Source organism: Chrysemys picta, chromosome 17 (genome assembly GCF_011386835.1).
Source record: "Chrysemys picta bellii isolate R12L10 chromosome 17, ASM1138683v2, whole genome shotgun sequence".
NCBI classification, from domain to species: domain Eukaryota; kingdom Metazoa; phylum Chordata; order Testudines; family Emydidae; genus Chrysemys; species Chrysemys picta.
In genome coordinates this window covers 22,793,249-22,810,853 of record NC_088807.1, presented here as the reverse complement: position 1 = coordinate 22,810,853, position 17,605 = coordinate 22,793,249, and the positions used below count along the sequence as shown (strand labels likewise).

The 17,605-nt window shown below is 61.4% G+C and overlaps 1 protein-coding gene across 1 annotated transcript in view; it reads right to left on the bottom strand.

Annotated features, from left to right (window-relative positions):
* Nucleotides 1–5,363: 5,363 nt before the first annotated feature.
* The window catches only part of TTYH1 (tweety family member 1), a 16,255-nt gene continuing 4,013 nt past the window's right edge, over nucleotides 5,364–17,605 (bottom strand). Inside the window, 18 exon segments of the mRNA XM_065570972.1 lie at nucleotides 5,364–5,581; nucleotides 6,612–6,690; nucleotides 7,757–7,813; nucleotides 7,815–7,883; nucleotides 8,333–8,475; nucleotides 8,763–8,855; nucleotides 8,955–9,047; nucleotides 9,293–9,348; nucleotides 9,478–9,553; nucleotides 11,111–11,183; nucleotides 11,842–11,939; nucleotides 12,230–12,236; nucleotides 12,440–12,564; nucleotides 12,566–12,664; nucleotides 13,421–13,437; nucleotides 13,549–13,590; nucleotides 13,781–13,841; nucleotides 13,843–13,890. Of these exon segments, the coding sequence (XP_065427044.1) occupies nucleotides 5,498–5,581; nucleotides 6,612–6,690; nucleotides 7,757–7,813; nucleotides 7,815–7,883; nucleotides 8,333–8,475; nucleotides 8,763–8,855; nucleotides 8,955–9,047; nucleotides 9,293–9,348; nucleotides 9,478–9,553; nucleotides 11,111–11,183; nucleotides 11,842–11,939; nucleotides 12,230–12,236; nucleotides 12,440–12,564; nucleotides 12,566–12,664; nucleotides 13,421–13,437; nucleotides 13,549–13,590; nucleotides 13,781–13,841; nucleotides 13,843–13,890 (1,320 nt within the window). The 3' untranslated portion in view covers nucleotides 5,364–5,497.

Here is a 17,605-nt window from a genome sequence, read left to right as displayed (position 1 = left end):
AGGGGGTGGATAGAGAGAGAGAGAGAGCGCGAGCGAAGGTCGGCGGCGGCGGAGTAACGTCACGACGCAGGGCGCGCCACCCTTCCCTCGCCTCTCCGTCCGACCAATCGGGAGGGAGGAGCTCGGGTTGGATTGGCGAACGGGGCGGAGAGGCGGGGCGCGTCAGGAGCAGCCAATGAGGGCAAAGAAGGTGGGTGCCAGGGGAGGGATGGCGGCTTAGGAGGGACAGAGCCCTTCAAAGGCGGAAGCAAAAAAAATGGGGGAGGGGATGCGACCTAGGGGATGCTTGGGTTCTCTCCCCAGCGCTGGGAGGGGAGTGGGGTCTAGTGGTTAGAGCAGGAGGGGGCTGGGAGCCAGGACTCCTGGGTTCTCTCCCCAGCTCTGCGAGGGGAGTGGGATCTAGTGGTTAGAGCAGGAGGGGGCTGGGAGCCAGGACTCCTGGGTTCTCTCCCCGGCTCTGGGAGGGGAGTGGGGTCCAGTGGTTAGAGCAGGAGGGGGCTGGGAGCCAGGACTCCTGGGTTCTCTCCCCAGCTCTGGGAGGGGAGTGGGGTCTAGTGGTTAGAGCAGGAGGGGGCTGGGAGCCAGGACTCCTGGGTTCTCTCCCTGGCTCTGGGAGGGGAGTGGGGTGTAGTGGTTAGAGCAGGAGGGGGCTGGGAGCCAGGATTCCTGGGTTCTCTCCCTGGCTCTGGGAGGGGAGTGGGGTCCAGTGGTTAGAGCAGGGGAGGCTGGGAGCCAGAACTCCTGGGTTCTTTCCCCAGCTCTGCAACAATCACCAAGTCCACTTACAATAAGCAGATTTTGGTTTGGTTGTTTTTAATTGCTCATCATGTTATAGGTGGCAGGTTTGGGGAGGGTTCGTCCGCGTTTTGTTTGTAGTTTTTCATCCTCACTCACTCTCTGCTGTGCGCATGCACACAGTTCTAGGGGGAGTTTAAAAAGCCTTTAAAGAACCTCCCTTGGTTGGCCCCTGAGGCAGGGAGGCAGAATTGTGTTTATAAACAGAGGGATTAAGATAAGAAAGGGCTGTTCGGATGTTTCCTAATGTTAAATGATCTGTTCCAAGTTTGGTGAACTGCAAAAAGTGAGTCGCTCAAATTACAGAACATGGGTCGGCAACCTTCGGCACACGGCCCGTCAGAGTAATCCGCTGGCCGGCCGTGAGACATTTTTGTTTACGCTGCAGACACGGCCCCCTGCAGCTGCCAGTGGCCGCAGTTCGCTGTTCCCGGCCAATGGGAGCTGTGGGAAGTGGCGGCCAGCACATCCCTGCGGCCCGCTCCCCTTCCCGCAGTTCCCATTGGCTGGGAATGGCGAACCGCGGCCACTGGGAGCTGCGGGGTTCCGTGCCTGCGGACGGTCAACGTAAACAAAGGTTTCAGAGTAGCAGCCGTGTTAGTCTGTATCCGCAAAAATCATCATAGGACCTAATCACATCAGCCATACCATCAGGGGCTCGTTCACCTGCACATCTACCAATGTGATACATGCCATCATGTGCCAGCAATGCCCCTCTGCCATGTACATTGGCCAAACTGGACAGTCTCTACGCAAAAGAATTAATGGACACAAATCTGACATCAGGAATCAAAATACTCAAAAACCAGTGGGAGAACACTTTAACCTGTCTGGTCATTCAGTGACAGACGTGCGGGTGGCTATATTACAACAGAAAAACTTCAAAAACAGACTCCAACGAGAGACTGCTGAGCTGGAATTGATATGCAAACTAGACACAATCAACTCCGGTTTGAATAAGGACTGGGAATGGCTGAGCCATTACAAACATTGAATCTATCTCCCCTTGTAAGTATGCTCACACTTCTTATCAAACTGTCTGTACTGGGCTATCTTGATTATCACTTCAAAAGTTTTTTTTCTCTTACTTAATTGGCCTCTCAGAGTTGGTAAGACAACTCCCACCTGTTTATGCTCTCTGTATGTGTGTATATATATCTCCTCAATATATGTTCCATTCTATATGCATCCGAAGAAGTGGGCTGTAGTCCACGAAAGCTTATGCTCTAATAAATTTGTTAGTCTCTAAGGTGCCACAAGTACTCCTGTTCTTCTTTTAACGTAAACAAAATGTCTCACGGCCGGCCAGCAGATTACCCTGATGATAGAAAGTAATTGTAGATTTTTCTACAATTGTTTCAATTGTGGGATTCAACAGAGCCTTTCTTTGAGAAGATCACTGGGTTTTTTTTAGACAAAGGAAATGCAGTAGATCTCATCTACCTGGGTGTCAGTGAGGCATTTGACACAGTTCCACATGAGAAATGATTAGTGAAATTGGAGAAGACGGGGATTAATATGAGAACTGAAAGGTGGATAAGGAAGGGGTTGAAGAGGAGAAGACGACGGATCACACTGAAAGGTGAACTGTCAGGCTGGAGGGAGGTTACTAGTGGAGTTCCTCAGGGATCGGTCATGAGACCAATATTATTTAACATTTTTATTACTGACCTTGGCACAAAAAGCGGGCGTGTGCTAATAAAATTTGCGGATGACACAAAGTTGGGAGTATTGCCAATATGGAGGAGGACCAGAATATTATACAAGAAGATCTGGATGACCTTGTAAACTGGAGGCCCCCTCATGCCCAGACAGAGTGAATGTGAAAGGATGGGAAGGGAAGGTGGGAGTAATATTAAATAGGGCTCCTTGGTACTTTCCGTGGTTCTGGGAGGGCAGTGGGGTGTAGTCGTGAGGGCAGTGGGGGCTGGGAGCCAGGACTCCTGGGTTCTCTCCCTGGCTCTGGAGGAGAGGAGTGGGGTTTAGTGGTGAGGGCACTGGGGGCTTGGAGCCAGGACTCCTGGGTTCTCTCCCGAGCTCTGGGAGGGGTGTGGGGGTTAGAGTAAGGGGCTGGAAGCTAGGACCCCTGGGGTCTATCCCTGGCTCTGGGAGGGAGGTGGGAGCCAGGACTCCTACGTGTGATGGTGGCTGACCTGCTGCCAGCCTTTCCCAAGGCTTTGGGCCTCAGCTGAGCACTGAGAAATTCATTGCTGGAAACCCATCCCACTCCCTGGGGTGTCAGGAGGGCTCAGCAGGGTGCTCGGCTAATATCACCCTGTTTAGACTTGATGCAAGTTGTTGCTAGCGTTAATCTCCCTTCGAATTTCTTTCTCCCCTAAGTTTTTGCTTCCTGGCTGTAAAAAAAAAAAGTTTGCTCTGGATCCGTGACCCTCCCCGCAGCAGGGATCGGCCCCGGCCCATCGCCAAGGCTGGCAAAACATGACGTCACAACACAAAGACTTTGCTAATTGCCCCGGGAACCCGCTCGTCCCAGCTGCGTGAAATTCTGGAAGGAACTAAAAACAGCTGCCGAGAACATTTTTCTCCGGCCAGGTCTATGCTACAGACCGATACCAGTATAATTACATCGCTCGCGGGGGTGTGTGTGTGAAAAATCCACACCCCGGAGCAACGCAGTGACGCCCACCTAACCCCTGGTGTACACAGCGCTATGGGGCCAGAGCGAGTGGCCTCCCCGAGGGGGCTCACGGAGGGAGCCAGGTGGGCTGGAGGCTCAGAGGTGCAGCCCCAGGAGGTGGTGGGGCCTGATGGCCTAACCCCGGAGAGCGAGTGTGACCCTCAGGGATGGGGCTGTCACACCGAAAGGGGGTCTCCCAGGGGCCGTATGGAGCCCAAAGAGAATGGGGCCTGGGAGTCCGTGACAGGGGTCTAGTGCTTAGAGCACAGGGGCATGGCCAGGATGCCTGGGTTCTATCTCCAGCTCTGGGAGGGGAGCAGAGTCTAGTGGTGAGAGTGGGGCAGGCTGGGAACCAGGACTCCTGGGTTCTATCTCCAGATCGGGACGGGGTGGGAGGGAGGAGGTGGAAGCTAGGACTTCTGAGTGTGACAGTGGCTAACCAGATGCTTTCTCCTCCCCTCCCACCATGGGCTATGGAGTGTTAACAGCGGGGACCAGCCTCCACATCCTCCCACCCCAAGGGGGGCCCCCACTAGGGGGCAGAGGGGCATTCAGGTTCAGGGGCCCCTTCGGCCTCGGTTCTGGGGCCCCGTTTGTGTCAGTCATGACATGGATTGGCCTGACGGGACAACGGCTGAACTCTTTTAACCTGGGGCCAGATGGGACCCGGCGCCCCATGGAGGGGACAGGCCCCGTGCCCCATTCCCCACCCCCCTGAGCCCGCCAGTCCCTGCCCTGGGGCTGGATGGGAGCTGGCGCCCCCTAGAGGGGACAGGCCCTGTGCCCCATTCCCCACCCCCCTGAGCCAGCCAGTCCCCACCCTGGGGCTGGATCAGGGCAGCGCCCCCTAGAGGAGACGCAAATCAAAGCGCGCACACAGATCCCTTTAAAATAAAATGTCCCTTTTATTTCTCGTTCCTCTGGATCAAAGACTCGTTAGTGGCCGAGGCGCTAATTGGGATGGCAGGCGGGGTCCCCCCCAGCTCCCGCCAGTCACCTCTCTCCTCTGCCTATAGGTCTCTGCTCTACAGCCCAGGGGCTGGGGGCAGGCCCCCTACAGCGGGGGGGGGGGGGTTAGACGTTAATTGGGGCTGGCTCCCTGGGAGTGGCCGGGCCCCGTGTTGCTGCCGGGCTCACTTGTCTGGCTGGCCGGCCCCTGCTCTCTCTTCTGGTGCACTCGCCCGCTCTGTCTTGCCCCCTTGCTCTCTCGTTCCCTCCTTTTTCGATGGGCCCCTTTTCATCTGTGCTTTTTCACTCCTTCATTCCTTTACTCTTTCTTGTCCCGTCCCCTCTTTCGTTCCTCCATTCGCTCCTTTCCCATCTTTCCCGCATTCTTTCGCTCTGTTTTTTCACACTTCATTCCTTCACTCTGTCTCTTTCACGCTCCCTTTCAGTTCAGGCAGGCTTTTTCTCTCCCGTGTTCTTTTCCCACTCATTCATCCGTTCACTCTCTCGGTCCTCCTTTCGCTCCTTCTTTCTGGCCTTTCATTCTTTCCCCCCTCCTTCTTCCACCATTGTTTTGCTTTTTTCCACACTTTTTTCCTTCCTTCTTTCTCTCTTCATTCTTTTTCCCCACGCATTCCTTCGCCTTAATTTATTCTTTCAACTCTTTTTGCTCATTCATTCGTTCGTCCATTTATTCATTCATTCGTTCATTCATTCTTTTTTAATTTCTCCATTCTTCCCCCCATCCATTCACTCTACTCTTTCACTTCTTTCCTTCCCTTTCACTCCTTCCTTCCTCCATTCATCCTTTCTGCTCTCTCACACTCATTCTTCCACTCCTCCATTCATCCTTCTGCTTTCCCCATTTTCTCTCCCTTGGGATTCTTATAGGGAAACCCTCCTCCTTCAGCCCACAACCCTTCTCAGGGGCACAGGCCCCTGGCATCAAACCCAGGTAGACGGAGGGACGGGTCAGCAGGAGGCGGCCAGGGGGCGCAGCCCCGGTCTCTCTCCTTCCCCCTGTTTGGTTCTGTCCGGCCCAGCAGCACTCGGACGGGGGCGGGGAGGAGGGGCAGCCGGTCCATGTGTTAGTCAGGGGTGGGGGCCGTGGGTCGGATTCTAGGTCAGCAAGTCCATTCGGTATCGGGGGCCTGGTTCCTCTTGGCTGGCGCCGACGTAAGATGCCTGCATGCTGGGTGAGTACTGGGGGGAGGGGGAGAGATGGGGGGAGAGATGAGAGGGAATAGACTGGAGGGGATGATGCGACGCGCTGTACCTCAAAGCAGCCTCCTGGAACCCCAGCATTCACCCCTGTTTGGTATCATTTGAATGTGGTGGACTGTGTGTGTGTGTGTTACCATTGCGTGGGACGTTATGAAGTTTTGCTCTCTGTGTGCGACTGATAATCTGTAGTGAGCGGGGAGGCCAGGGACCCCATCCCTGCCCATCCTGCTAATAGCCATTGATGGGACCGATCCTCCAGGAACGTATCTAGTTCCTTTTTGAACTGCCCGACCAACGGGGGCTGCCTGAGCCGCCAGGATCTTTCTAGCAGCTGGAAGCAAGTATAAAAAGGGACAGTGACATCTTCACTTGGCCTTTCGCCTCCCCCATCGCCACAGCCGGAAAATGGTCCGGAAGACAAAGACTTTGAGCTAGGGAGACTGGTCCCAGGCTGGAAGGGAACCCGGCCTGGGTAGTGAGGAGCTGGGAGCTGCCTGTTAGGGGGAGAGGTTGTTCGATTCACATCTTGCTCAGACGGTTAAATTGAGACACCGTTTCTAGTTTTATTTCGTAGGTAACCGACTCTGCTCTCTGAGCCTGCTACTGAACTCTCTCTTGCTGGAGTTCATAAACCTGTTTGATGTTTTACCCAAACCAGCGTGGATCCACTCCCCTTTTGCTGGAACGGCAAACTAATGAATGAGCTTGCAGCGTCCGAGGGAGTGCCGAGCAGTGGCAGACGGTATATTGCCGGGGTGCCAGGCTGGGGGGACTGGCTGGGGTCCCTCTCTGAGAGGTTCAGGGAGCCGTCACGCCATGTCGCTGGGGTGTGCGGGGCTGCACGTGATTGCTGCACCGGCAGGGGGTTCGCGGCTTGTCACCGCGGCGGTACTTAGACAGCCCAGGCCAGTGAGTAAAGGGGGCACAACGGTCCCACAGTGCCAGGTTGTGATTCCCCCCCCCCCCGCCCCGGGAGTGGGGGCACAGGCTGGGGAGGCGGGAGACTTACCGAGGGGGGCGGGGAGTGCCGGTCGAGGAGGGGCACGCTATCATATCGAGGACTGCCACTGAACAAACCGCTTTGATTCCTGCCGAGGAGAGCGAGACAGGTGCTAGCCGGGGGTGGGCGTGGGGCTCCTGCCCCCCTGAGAGCCAGACCCCGAACTGGGGTGTGTGTGACATCACTGTACCCCCCACCTCCCCCGCCCCGAGTCTCTGCAGAGCCGCGCCATGGGCTTGGTCGTCAAACCCAGGGCTGCCCACTGGTAATTGGGGAGGGAGGGGTGGGGGGCGCAGAGAGAAACAGCTGGATGTCTTGGTTTAAATGGGGGCGGAGGGGAGGCAGGAATCTATTTAAGAGAGGCCAGCCGGGATACCGGGCTAGAGGGGTCCATGGGTCTGACCTGGTCTGAACAATCCTAGAGGCCCTTCCCCCACTAGCTGGTATTGTTATAATTAACCCTTCGAGCACTGGGCAGAGTAAACCCAGAAACAACAGGAGAGTGTGTGTGTGGGGAGGTGGTTGGGTCGGGGGGAAGGTGGTTGCCATATGCCCCCCAGTGGTGGCTCGGGGGATAGTTTTCATAGCGGAGAGGGACAGCGATTGGCTGGAGGGGTGCATATGGGAGGTCGGGGCCCACTGATGGTTGGGGAGGGTCTACTGGACTGCCCCCCGCCCCATCCATCAAGGCAGGACAGGGGGCAATATGGAGGAGGCACCCATCAGCACCAGGCCCAGCTCAGCACCGGAGCACCTGACCCCTAAGTGCCAGGCAGGCCGGGGTCTGGCGAGTGCCGGCGCGACTGAGACAGAGCTGTTCCAGGGGCAGGGGAAGCCGGCGGGGAAGGGGACGGATGGACGGATGGGTAAGAAGAGCGATAGAGATGGGAATGAGGGAGAGTGGGAACGGAGGGAGGGATATCTGGAGGTGGATGGATGGATGGGCGTGTAATGGGGACGGACGGGTGGTTGGACAGACAAACGGAGAGACGGATGCAGTGGGGATGGAGAACCACAGCGGGGCCAGCTGGCTGGTGGCGTGGGACAGACAGACACGCGGTGGGGAGTGAGGGATGGATGCCCAGCACCCGCCAGCCCCTGGCCTGGCCCCCGGCTGCAGTCCATGGGGGGTAAGGGGAGGGGGGGCTACTCACATGTACTGTGAGACGGGGGCGTTGGAAATGGGTGGGGCCGAGAGGCGCAGGCTGGAACGGGGCGGGGGGGCTACGTGCCTGAGGGGTGAAGGGGTCGTCATCCTCCGCGTCTTCATATGCCATGTCCCTGCCGGCCGGAGAGGGGAGTTGGCGGGGGGGGCTGCTTGGCAATGCCCCCCCCCCCACGACATGTCTCCCTCCAGACAGCCCGCCCACCACTGTGACCGTCCCCGCCCCCTGGCCAGATGCCTTGCCCCTGCTGGAACCCCCCTTTCCCCACCGCAACCTGCTGCCGTGCCACAACAGGCCCCGCCCCCCACTGCAAGCAGTCCCGCCCACCCCAGACACCCCGCCCACTCCCTCCACTCTGAGAAGCTCCACCCACCTGCCCCAACCATCCCCATCCCGCACCTCAGATGCCCCACCCCGCAATGTGAGTGGCCCCACCCACCACAAACAACCCTGCTCCCCCACCCCAGATGTCCCACCCCCTATACCCGGCTCCACCCCACCCCGTGCTGCTCGCTCGGCTCCACCCCCTTAGAGGCCCCGCCCCCTAAGCCTTGCCCCACCCACCTGCTGTGGAACCTCTCCCAGGCGCGGGGCAGGCTGCAGACAGCCGTGGTGAAGGCGAGGGCCGAGAGGAGGGAGAAGAGCAGCAGGAAAAGCAGCCCCTCCATGCCATCATAACAGAGCCCCTTGACTGCGTCCACGTAGTCCTGGGGGAGAGACAGCGTCACCGGTCCGCAGGGGGCGGAGCCTAGGGGCTACCACAGCCCGGGAGGGCGGAGCCTGGGGAAGCTACCACAGCCCGGGGGGGGGGGGGGCGGAGCCTGGGGAAGCTACCATAGCCTGGGTGGGGGGGACAGCTTGGGAGAAGCTACCACAGTCCAGGAGGGCGGAGCCTGGGGAAGCTACCACAGCCCAGGGGGGCTACTATAGCTGGGGGGAATCCTGCCAGAGGGGGGTGCAGCGGGACACCCCCCGGGGGGGCAGGGACCGATACCTTGTGAAGTCCCCGACAGTTGAGCAGCGCGACCAGCTGGTGGAAGTTGCTCTCCGTGGTGTTCAGGGTGCCCTGCACAGAGACCAGGTTCCTCTGGGGGAGAGAGAGAGAAAGGGATGGAACCCAGGCATCCGGGCTCCCAGCCAGTCCCGTCCCCCCCCCCCCCGGCTTTAATCTCTAGCCTGCACTGACCTCTGCCGCAGGGAATTGTGGGATAGCTTCTCTCTCCAGGCCGTGCAGCTGGGAGTGGATGCTGGACAGCGCCCGCTGCGACATGGTCAGCCTCTGGGGGGGTGAGAGCAGGATTGTGGGGCGCAGACAGGGGTGGGGGTGCAGTTCCCCCCCCCCCGGCTCCCGCCCCAGGAGCTGACAAACCAGCTGCATGGCGGTGTCTGGCGCCCTCTAGTGCTGAGTTCAGGTAGCGGTGTAAGAGCCGCCCGTTAACTCCCCCCCAGCCCTGCCGGTGCCCCTCACTCCCGACCCGCAGCCCAGCCCTGGGGTTCCCCCCCCCCCACACGTTGGGGTCTCACCTGTTGGAAGGGGTTCGGGACGTCCTGGCTGCAGGCGAGATAGTACTGGAGGATTTCTGCTGGGGGGCAGGCGGGGGGGAGAGAAGGAAGGGGTTAATAATGGCCCCTCTAGTCTGGTCTCCCCTCCCCCGCCCCCATCAGACCCCTGGGCCCATCTAGCCCGGCCTCCTGCCCTTGGTGCCTACCTGGGCTCAGTTCTGTCTGGGCCTGGGTCAGGTTCAGGACGAAGCCGTCTGGGTCAGAGCAGAAATCGCTGAGTCCCTGGGGCGGGGAGTGAGTTATTGTTACTGATGCGGGGCGGGGAGGGGTGATAGGTTGGATCACAGAAACCCCCTTGGGAGCTGCCAACTGATGTGCCAAGACTACTTCTGCCCCCGCTTTCCCTGCCAGCCTGGGACCCCAGCACCCTGTCTTGCTGAGGCAGCCACGCCAGTCTGCTCCAACACAGAGCCGGGGTCTGAACCACGTGCCCCAAAGCTGCAGACTTAACTGAAAGCAGCTCACAGAAGTGTTCCTGTCTTTAACGCTCAGATGCCCAACTCCCAGTGGGGTCCAAATCCCAAATAAATCCATTTTACCCTGTATAAAGCTTATACTCATAAATTGTTCACCCTCTATAACACTGATAGAGAGACATGCACGGCTGTTTGCCCCCCCAGGTATTAATACATACTCTGGGTTAATTAATAAGTAAAAAGTGATTTTATTAAATACCGAAAGTAGGATTTAAGTGGTTCCAAGTAGGAACAGACAGAACAAAGTGAATTACTAAGTAAAATAAAACACACAAGTTTGAGTCTAATACAGTAAGAAAACTGATTACAGATAAAATCTCACCCTCAGAGATGTTTCAATAAGTTTCTTTCACAGACTGGACGCCTTCCTAGTCTGGGCACAATCCTTTCCCCTGGTACAGTCCTTGTTCCAGCTCAGGTGGTAGCTAGGGGATTGCCCATGATGGCTCCAGCTTGTTCTGTTCCACCCCCTTATAGATCTTTTGCACAAGGCGGGAATCCTTTGTCCCTCTCTGGGTCCCCACCCCCTCCTTCTCAATGGAAAAGCACCAGATTAAAGATGGATTCCAGTTCACGTGACATGGTCACATGTCCCTGTAAGACCCCAAGCCTTCATTCCTCCCAGCCTGACTCACATGGAGGCCGGCCTGCAAACAGATCCATCCACAGTCAATTGTCCTGGTTGATGGGAACCATCAAGATTCTAAACCACCATTAATGGCCCACACTTTGCATAATTACAATAGGCCCTCGGAGTTATATTCCATATTTCTAGTTTTAGATACGAGAGTGATACATTTATACAAATAGGATGACCACACTCAGTAGATTATAAGCTTTGTAATGATACCTTACAAGAGACCTTTTGCATGAAGCATATTCCAGTTACCATTAAATTCACACCCATTAGCATATTTTCATAAGATCATATAGAGGCAACATCACAGGGGGTCTGGGCACATGGGGGAGCCCAGGGCTGGGCTAGCAGGGACTGCGGGTCGGGAGTGAGGGGCACCGGCAGGGCTGGGGGGTGCAGCTTGAGTTCTCTAAGGTGAGCTAATTTAATTGCCTTGGCCCAGGTTATCTTTAATTGGGGGAGGGGGGGTTAACCCTTTCATTGCATACCCCTCCTGAGGTAATATTCAGAGTAATTGCTGATGCCCCTCACTCCCGACCCGCAACCCCTGGGCTCCCCCCAGCCCTGCCAGTTCCCCTCACTCCCGACCCGCAGCCCCAGGAGGCAGTGATCTCCTGGCGAGAACAGGGTTGAGACCCACAACCGCCCCCCCAGCCCTTCACTCACCACAGCTGCTGCCGTCTCCAGCCCCAGGGAGCCCCAGCTCAGGATGAGAACGAAGAAACTCATCACAGTCATTCTGGGGGGAGGGGAGACACTAAAGTCAGCAGCTGGGAAAGGCCCAACTCAGCCCCTCCCCCAACCTGTGGGGCAGAGAGAAACAGCCTCTCAACTCTGCCCCCTCCCAGAGCGGGGGAGAGAACCCAGGCGTCCTGGCTCCCAGCCCCCACCCCCGCCCCTCTAACCACTGCACCACATTCCCCTCTCACCACAGCCCCCCAACTCCATGCCCAGGCAGGAGGGTTGTGAGGCAGGATTGGGGCAGCTGGGACAATGGGGGGTTGTGGGGGCATGGAGGGGGTTGCGGGGAGGAGGGAGGGGGCTGTGGAGATGGTGAAGGGAAGATGGGGACAGTGGGGGGAAGGGGAGAAGGAGGGTTGTGTGGGGAGAGGGCAGGGAGGGAGCTGTGGGGTGGTGAAGGGAAGATGGGGACAATGGGGAAGGGGAGGAGGATGGATGTGGGGGGAGGGGAGGAGGGAGGGGGCTGTGGGGGTGGTGGGAAGATGGGGGACAGTGGGGGGCAGGGGAGGAGGGGGCTGTGGGGGGAGGGAGAGGGGGAGGAAGGAGGGGGCTGTGGGGACGGTGAAGGGAAGATGGGGGGTCTGTGATGAGGGATCAGGTCCCAGTGACTGCAGGTGCCCCCCCCGCCAGGTCCCCCCGGGGCCCCCCCGACTCACACGACCACCAGCCACTTGATCTGCTTGGCCAGCCCCAGCAGGGTGAAGAGGCAAATGACCAGGTCCAGCAGCAGCAGCAGGATATAGGCCCCAGCCACCTGGGGGGGAGAGGGGTGAGCCCAGGGGTCAGCCCAGCCCCCGGTCCCCTTCATCCCCCCCACCAGCCCACCTGGGGGGGGAGGGGTGAGCCCAGGGGTCAGCCTAGCCCCCCAGTCCCTTTCATCCCCCCCCACTCAGCCACCTGGGGGGGGGGAGGGGTGAGCCCAGGGGGTCAGCCCAGCCCCCCGTCCCCTCCATCCCCCCCCCCCAGCCACCTGGGGGGGAGGGGGTGAGCCCAGGGGTCAGCCCAGCTCCCTGTCCCCTCTCCACCCCCCCCCCCCCCCCCCACCAGCCACCTGGGGGGAGAGGGGTGAGCCCAGGGGGTCAGCCCAGCCCCCCGCTCCCTCCCTCGATCCCCCCCCCCCACCAGCCATCTGGGGGGGAGAGGGGTGAGCCCAGCCCCCCCTGCCCCCCTCCATCCCCTGCCACCTGTGGGGGAGGGGGGCAGCTCTCAGGACCCCCCCATTCCCCTCCCATCTCCCCCCGCCCCCGGTCTCACCTGTAGTCCTCCAGGGAGGCCAGGTCGTGGGGCCAGCTGGCTGGGGTTGCCCCCCAGGCCCCCCAGAACGGGAGACCCGTCAGGATCTGGGCCACGGCCTCGGCCTGGCGCCGCGTGTTGCGCACTGACGGCCACGAACTCGGTGCGGAGGCCCAGCGTCTCCTCCAGCTGCGTCAGGTCCCCCCCCCCACGGCCCCCGACAGCAGCCCCCAGCGTCTGCCGCACCTGGGGGGAGGGGCCCGGTTCAGACGCACAGCACACGTGTGTGCCACTGTCATGCCTCCCCTGCACGCGTGTGCCACCGTCACGCCTCCCCCATGTGTGTGCCACTGTCACTCCTCCCCCCCACACATGTCACCGCCATGCCTCCCCCACATGCATGTGCCACCGTCACGCCTCCCCCATGTGTGTGCCACTGTCACTCCTCCCCCAACACATGTGTCACCATCATGCCTCCCCTGCACGCATGTGCCACCGTCACGCCTCCCCGATGTGTGTGCCACCGTCATGCCTCCCCTGCACGTGTGTGCCACCATCCACGCCTCCCCCATGTGTGTGCCACTGTCATGCCTCCCCTCCATGCGTTTGTCCACCATCTCACGCCTCTCCCCATGCGTGTGCGCTGTCACCCCTCCCTCACGCCTGTGTGTTGCCATGTGCCCTCTCACACACTTCCCCCACCCAGGTGCGCAGTGTCCCCGTGCGGGCTGGGGGACAGGACATGCGGAGAGGTGGCCCCCCGCTAACATGGCACAGGGTGGGGGGAGTCACTCCTTGGGCAGCTAGCAGGGGGCACAGTGGGGCTCTGGGAGGTTTGGGGAGCTGTGGGGAGTCGGGGGCAGGGGGCTCGGGGGGCCTCCCCAGCGTGTCCATGCCGTGCAGAGTGTGGTTGGTGCTGGGGGTGCAACGGGAGGTAGGAGGGCAGTGGGGGGCACAGGGTTGGGGGGCACTGGAGGGCACCAGGGCAGCACAGGGGCTCACCTGCATGTTGGCGCCCCCTAGTGGGAGTGGGAGCAGAGGGGGGCACAGGAGAGGCATGGGGTGTACAAGGGGCGCAGGGGGAGGTAGGGGGGCAGTGGGGGGCACAGAGGGGCACGAGGGGGGCTCACCAGTGCGGTCGGCGCCCGGCAGCGTGAGGTTGGCGTTAGAGGCTGGGGGGGCGCAGGGGGAGGTAGGGGGGCAGTGGGGGGACACAGGGGGGCACAGGGGGCAGGTGGGGGAGCACAGGGGGGGCTCACCAGTGCGTCGGCACCTTGCAGCGTGAGGTTGGCGTTAGGGGCTGGGGGCGCAGGGGGGAGGTAGGGGGGCAGTGGGGGACACGGGGGGGGGGGGGAGGCTCACCAGCGCGTTCGGCGCCCTGCAGCGTGAGGTTGGCGTCCAGCAGCGCGGCCGTGGCCTGCCCCGACCCCGTCGTTGGTCTCACTGTTCCCATAGAAGCCGACGGCCAATTCCTGCACTGGGGGGGAGGTACACACGGGGGTGTGTGTCAGTATCGGTGGGGGGAGGAGTCCCCAGCCCCCCCCCCCCCCAGCTCAGCCCCATCCCACTGGAGCTCCAGCCCCCCGGGCGCCCCCCAGGCCTGGGGGCAGGGGGATGGCCATGGTGGCAGCAGCTGGGGAGAGCAGGCTGGGGGGGGGGGGTGATGGATAAAGGCCCATAAGCTTCTTAGCACAGAGAGGTGGGGGGGGGGGGAGCCGGGCCCCAGCCAGCCTGGGATCCCCGCCCCACATCACACCCACAGGCCCATCCAGCTGTCACTTGCCCACCCCCCAGGAAGTAGCTGGTTCCTGACAGCCAGACCCCTCCATCCCCCCCATACCTCCCACCCCCCCATACACCCCCAGACCCCTCCATCCCCCCCAAACCTCCCATCCCACCATACACCCCCAGACCTCTCCATCCCCCCATACCTCCTACCCCCCATACACCCCCAGACCTCCCACCCCCCCATACACCCCCAGACCTCCCCATCCCCCCCATACCTCCCATCCCTCCATACACCCCCAGACCTCCCCATCCCCCATACCTCCCACCCCCCATACACCCCCAGACCCCTCCATCTCCCCCATCCCTCCCACCCCCCCATACACCCCCAGACCCCTCCATCTCCCCATACCTCCCATCCCTCCCATACACGCCCCAGACCTCCCCATCCCCCCATCCCTCCCACCCCCCCATACCCCCCAGACCTCCCCCATCCCCCCATACCTCCCACCCCCCCTATACACCCCCAGACCCTCCATCCCCCCAAACCTCCCATCCCTCAACACCCCAGACCTCTCCATCCCCCATACCTCCTACCCCCCCATACACCCCCAGACCTCCCACCCCACCCCATACATCCCACCCCCCATACACCCCCAGACCTCCCCATCCCCCCCATACCTCCCATCCCTCCATACACCCCCATACCTCCCCATCCCCCATACCTCCCACCCCCCATACACCCCCAGACCCCTCCATCTCCCCATCCCTCCCACCCCCCCATACACCCCCAGACCCCTCCATCCCCCCATACCTCCCCCATCCCTCCATACACCCCCAGACCTCCCCCATCCCCCCATCCCCTCCCACCCCCCCATACAACCCCAGACCCCTCCATCCCCCATACCTCCCACCCCCCCATACACCCCCAGACCTCCCCATCCCCCATACCTCCCATCCGTCCATACACCCCCAGACCTCCCCATCCCCCATACCTCCACCCACCCCTCCATCTCCCCATACCTCCCACCCCCCCATACACCCCCAGACCTCCCATCCCCCATACCTCCCACCCCCCATACACCCCCAGACCTCCCCATCCCCCATACCTCCCACCCCCATACACCCCCAGACCTCCCCATACCCCCATACCTCCCACCCCCCCATACACCCCCAGACCTCCCCATCCCCCCCATACCTCCCACCCCCCATACACCCCCAGACCTCTCCATCCCCCATACCTCCTACCCCCCCATACACCCCCCAGACCCCTCCATCCCCCCATACCTCCCACCACCCCATACACCCCCAGACCTCCCCATCCCCCATATCTCCCATCCCTCTCCATACACCCCCAGACCCCTCCGTCTACCCATACCTCCCATCCCCCATACACCCCCAGACCCCTCCATCTCCCCATACCTCCCACCCCCCATACACCCCCAGACCCCTCCATCCCCCCATCCCTCCCATCCCTCCATACACCCCCAGACCTCCCCCATCCCCCCATCCTCCCACCCCCCCATACACCCCCAGACCTCCCCATCCCCCATACCTCCCACCCCCCCATACACCCCCAGACCCCTCCATCTCCCCATACCTCCCACCCCCCATACACCCCCAGACCTCCCCATCCCCATACCTCCCACCCCCCATACACCCCCAGACCCCTCCATCCCCCATACCTCCCACCCCCCCATACACCCCAGACCTCCCCATACCCCCATACCTCCCACCCCCATACACCCCCAGACCTCCCCATACGCCCCATGACCTCCCACCCCCCCATACACCCCCAGACCTCCCCATCCCCCCCATACCTCCCACCCCGCCATACACCCCCAGACCTCTCCATCCCCCATACCTCCTACCCCCCCATACACCCCCAGACCCCTCCATCCCCCCATACCTCCACCCCCCCATACACCCCCAGACCTCCCCATCCCCCATACCTCCCATCCCTCCATACACCCCCAGACCCCCTCCGTCTACCCATACCTCCCATCCCCCATACACCCCCAGACCCCTCCATCTCCCCATACCTCCCACCCCCCCATACACCCCCAGACCCCTCCATCCCCCCATCCCTCCCATCCCTCCATACACCCCCAGACCTCCCATCCCCCCATCCCTCCCACCCCCCCATACACCCCAGACCCCTCCATCCCCCCATACCTCCCACCCCCCCATACGCCCCCAGACCCATCCATCCCCCCAAACCTCCCATCCCTCCATACACCCCAGACTCCTCCATCTCCCCATCCCCCCAAACCTCCCACCCCCCATACACCCCAGACCCCTCCATCCCCCCATACCTCCCACCCCCCCATACACTCCCAGACCCCTCCATCCCCCCATACCTCCCACCCCCCATACACCTCCAGACCCCCCATCCCCCATACCTCCCACCCCATACACCTCCAGACCCCCCATCCCCCATATCTCCCAACCCCCCCATACACCCCCAGACCTCTCCATTCCCCCATACCTCCCATCCTCCCTCATGCCCACCATTCCCCGCCATCTCCCCATAACCCCCATCCCGCCATTCACCCTCATACCCCCCCCATCCCACCCCTCATATCTCCATCCTCCTCCAGACACCTCTGTCCCCCCTCCCCCTCATACTCCCATCCCCCACATATGCCTCCATCCCACCCCCTCCTTCCTCATCCCCCTCGTACACCCATCCCCCACCCCATGCCCCATCCCCGCAGACTCCTCATCCCCCACCGCCCATGCCCCCCATCCCTCTCAGTCCCCAGCCCCTCGTACCTCCCAGCCCCCCTTCATGCCGCCCTCCCCCCCATCCATCCCCCCCCTTCCATCTGTCTGTGACTGAGGCCGCTGGCTCCCAAAATCCTGCTGCCATGGCAACCGCCCCCCTCCCCCTGGAGGAGGCAGCCCCCATTGTCACGCTAATGAGGCCCCTTCCTTGCAGGGCAGGAGTGATGGGGGGTGGAGATCGGGTGGGGGGGGGGATGCCAGTTTCTTTCCCCATCACTGAGCCAAGCTGGGTGGGAGGGGGGCAGGGAGAGAACCCAGGCGTCCTGGCTCCCAGCCTCCCCCCCCAACCACTAGACCCGACTCCCTCCGTAGCAATGGGGCCAGGCGCTCTGGGGTTTGGGCCCTCCCCGTCTGCGGCCCGGCTACTTGGGAGCCGGCCTGGGTCTGCGCCCAGGGAGTTGGGCTCCCCCCCCCCCCAGCCAGCCCCTGGCACACAGAGGGGCCCATTGTCTGCTCCTGAATGGCCCTGGGCTGGACTCTCAATGGGGCCCTTCTCCCCCCAGCCTGGCTTGTTCTCAGGGGACTGCCAGTGACCCCCAGCAAGGGGTGGGATGGGGGGCAGGGAGCGACCCAATAACCCAGCCCGGAGAATGGAGAGTCTGGTGAAATTCGCCACAGTGAGAAGGGAGTGGGGTCTAGTGGTTAGAGCAGGGGGGCTGGGAGGCAGGACTCCTG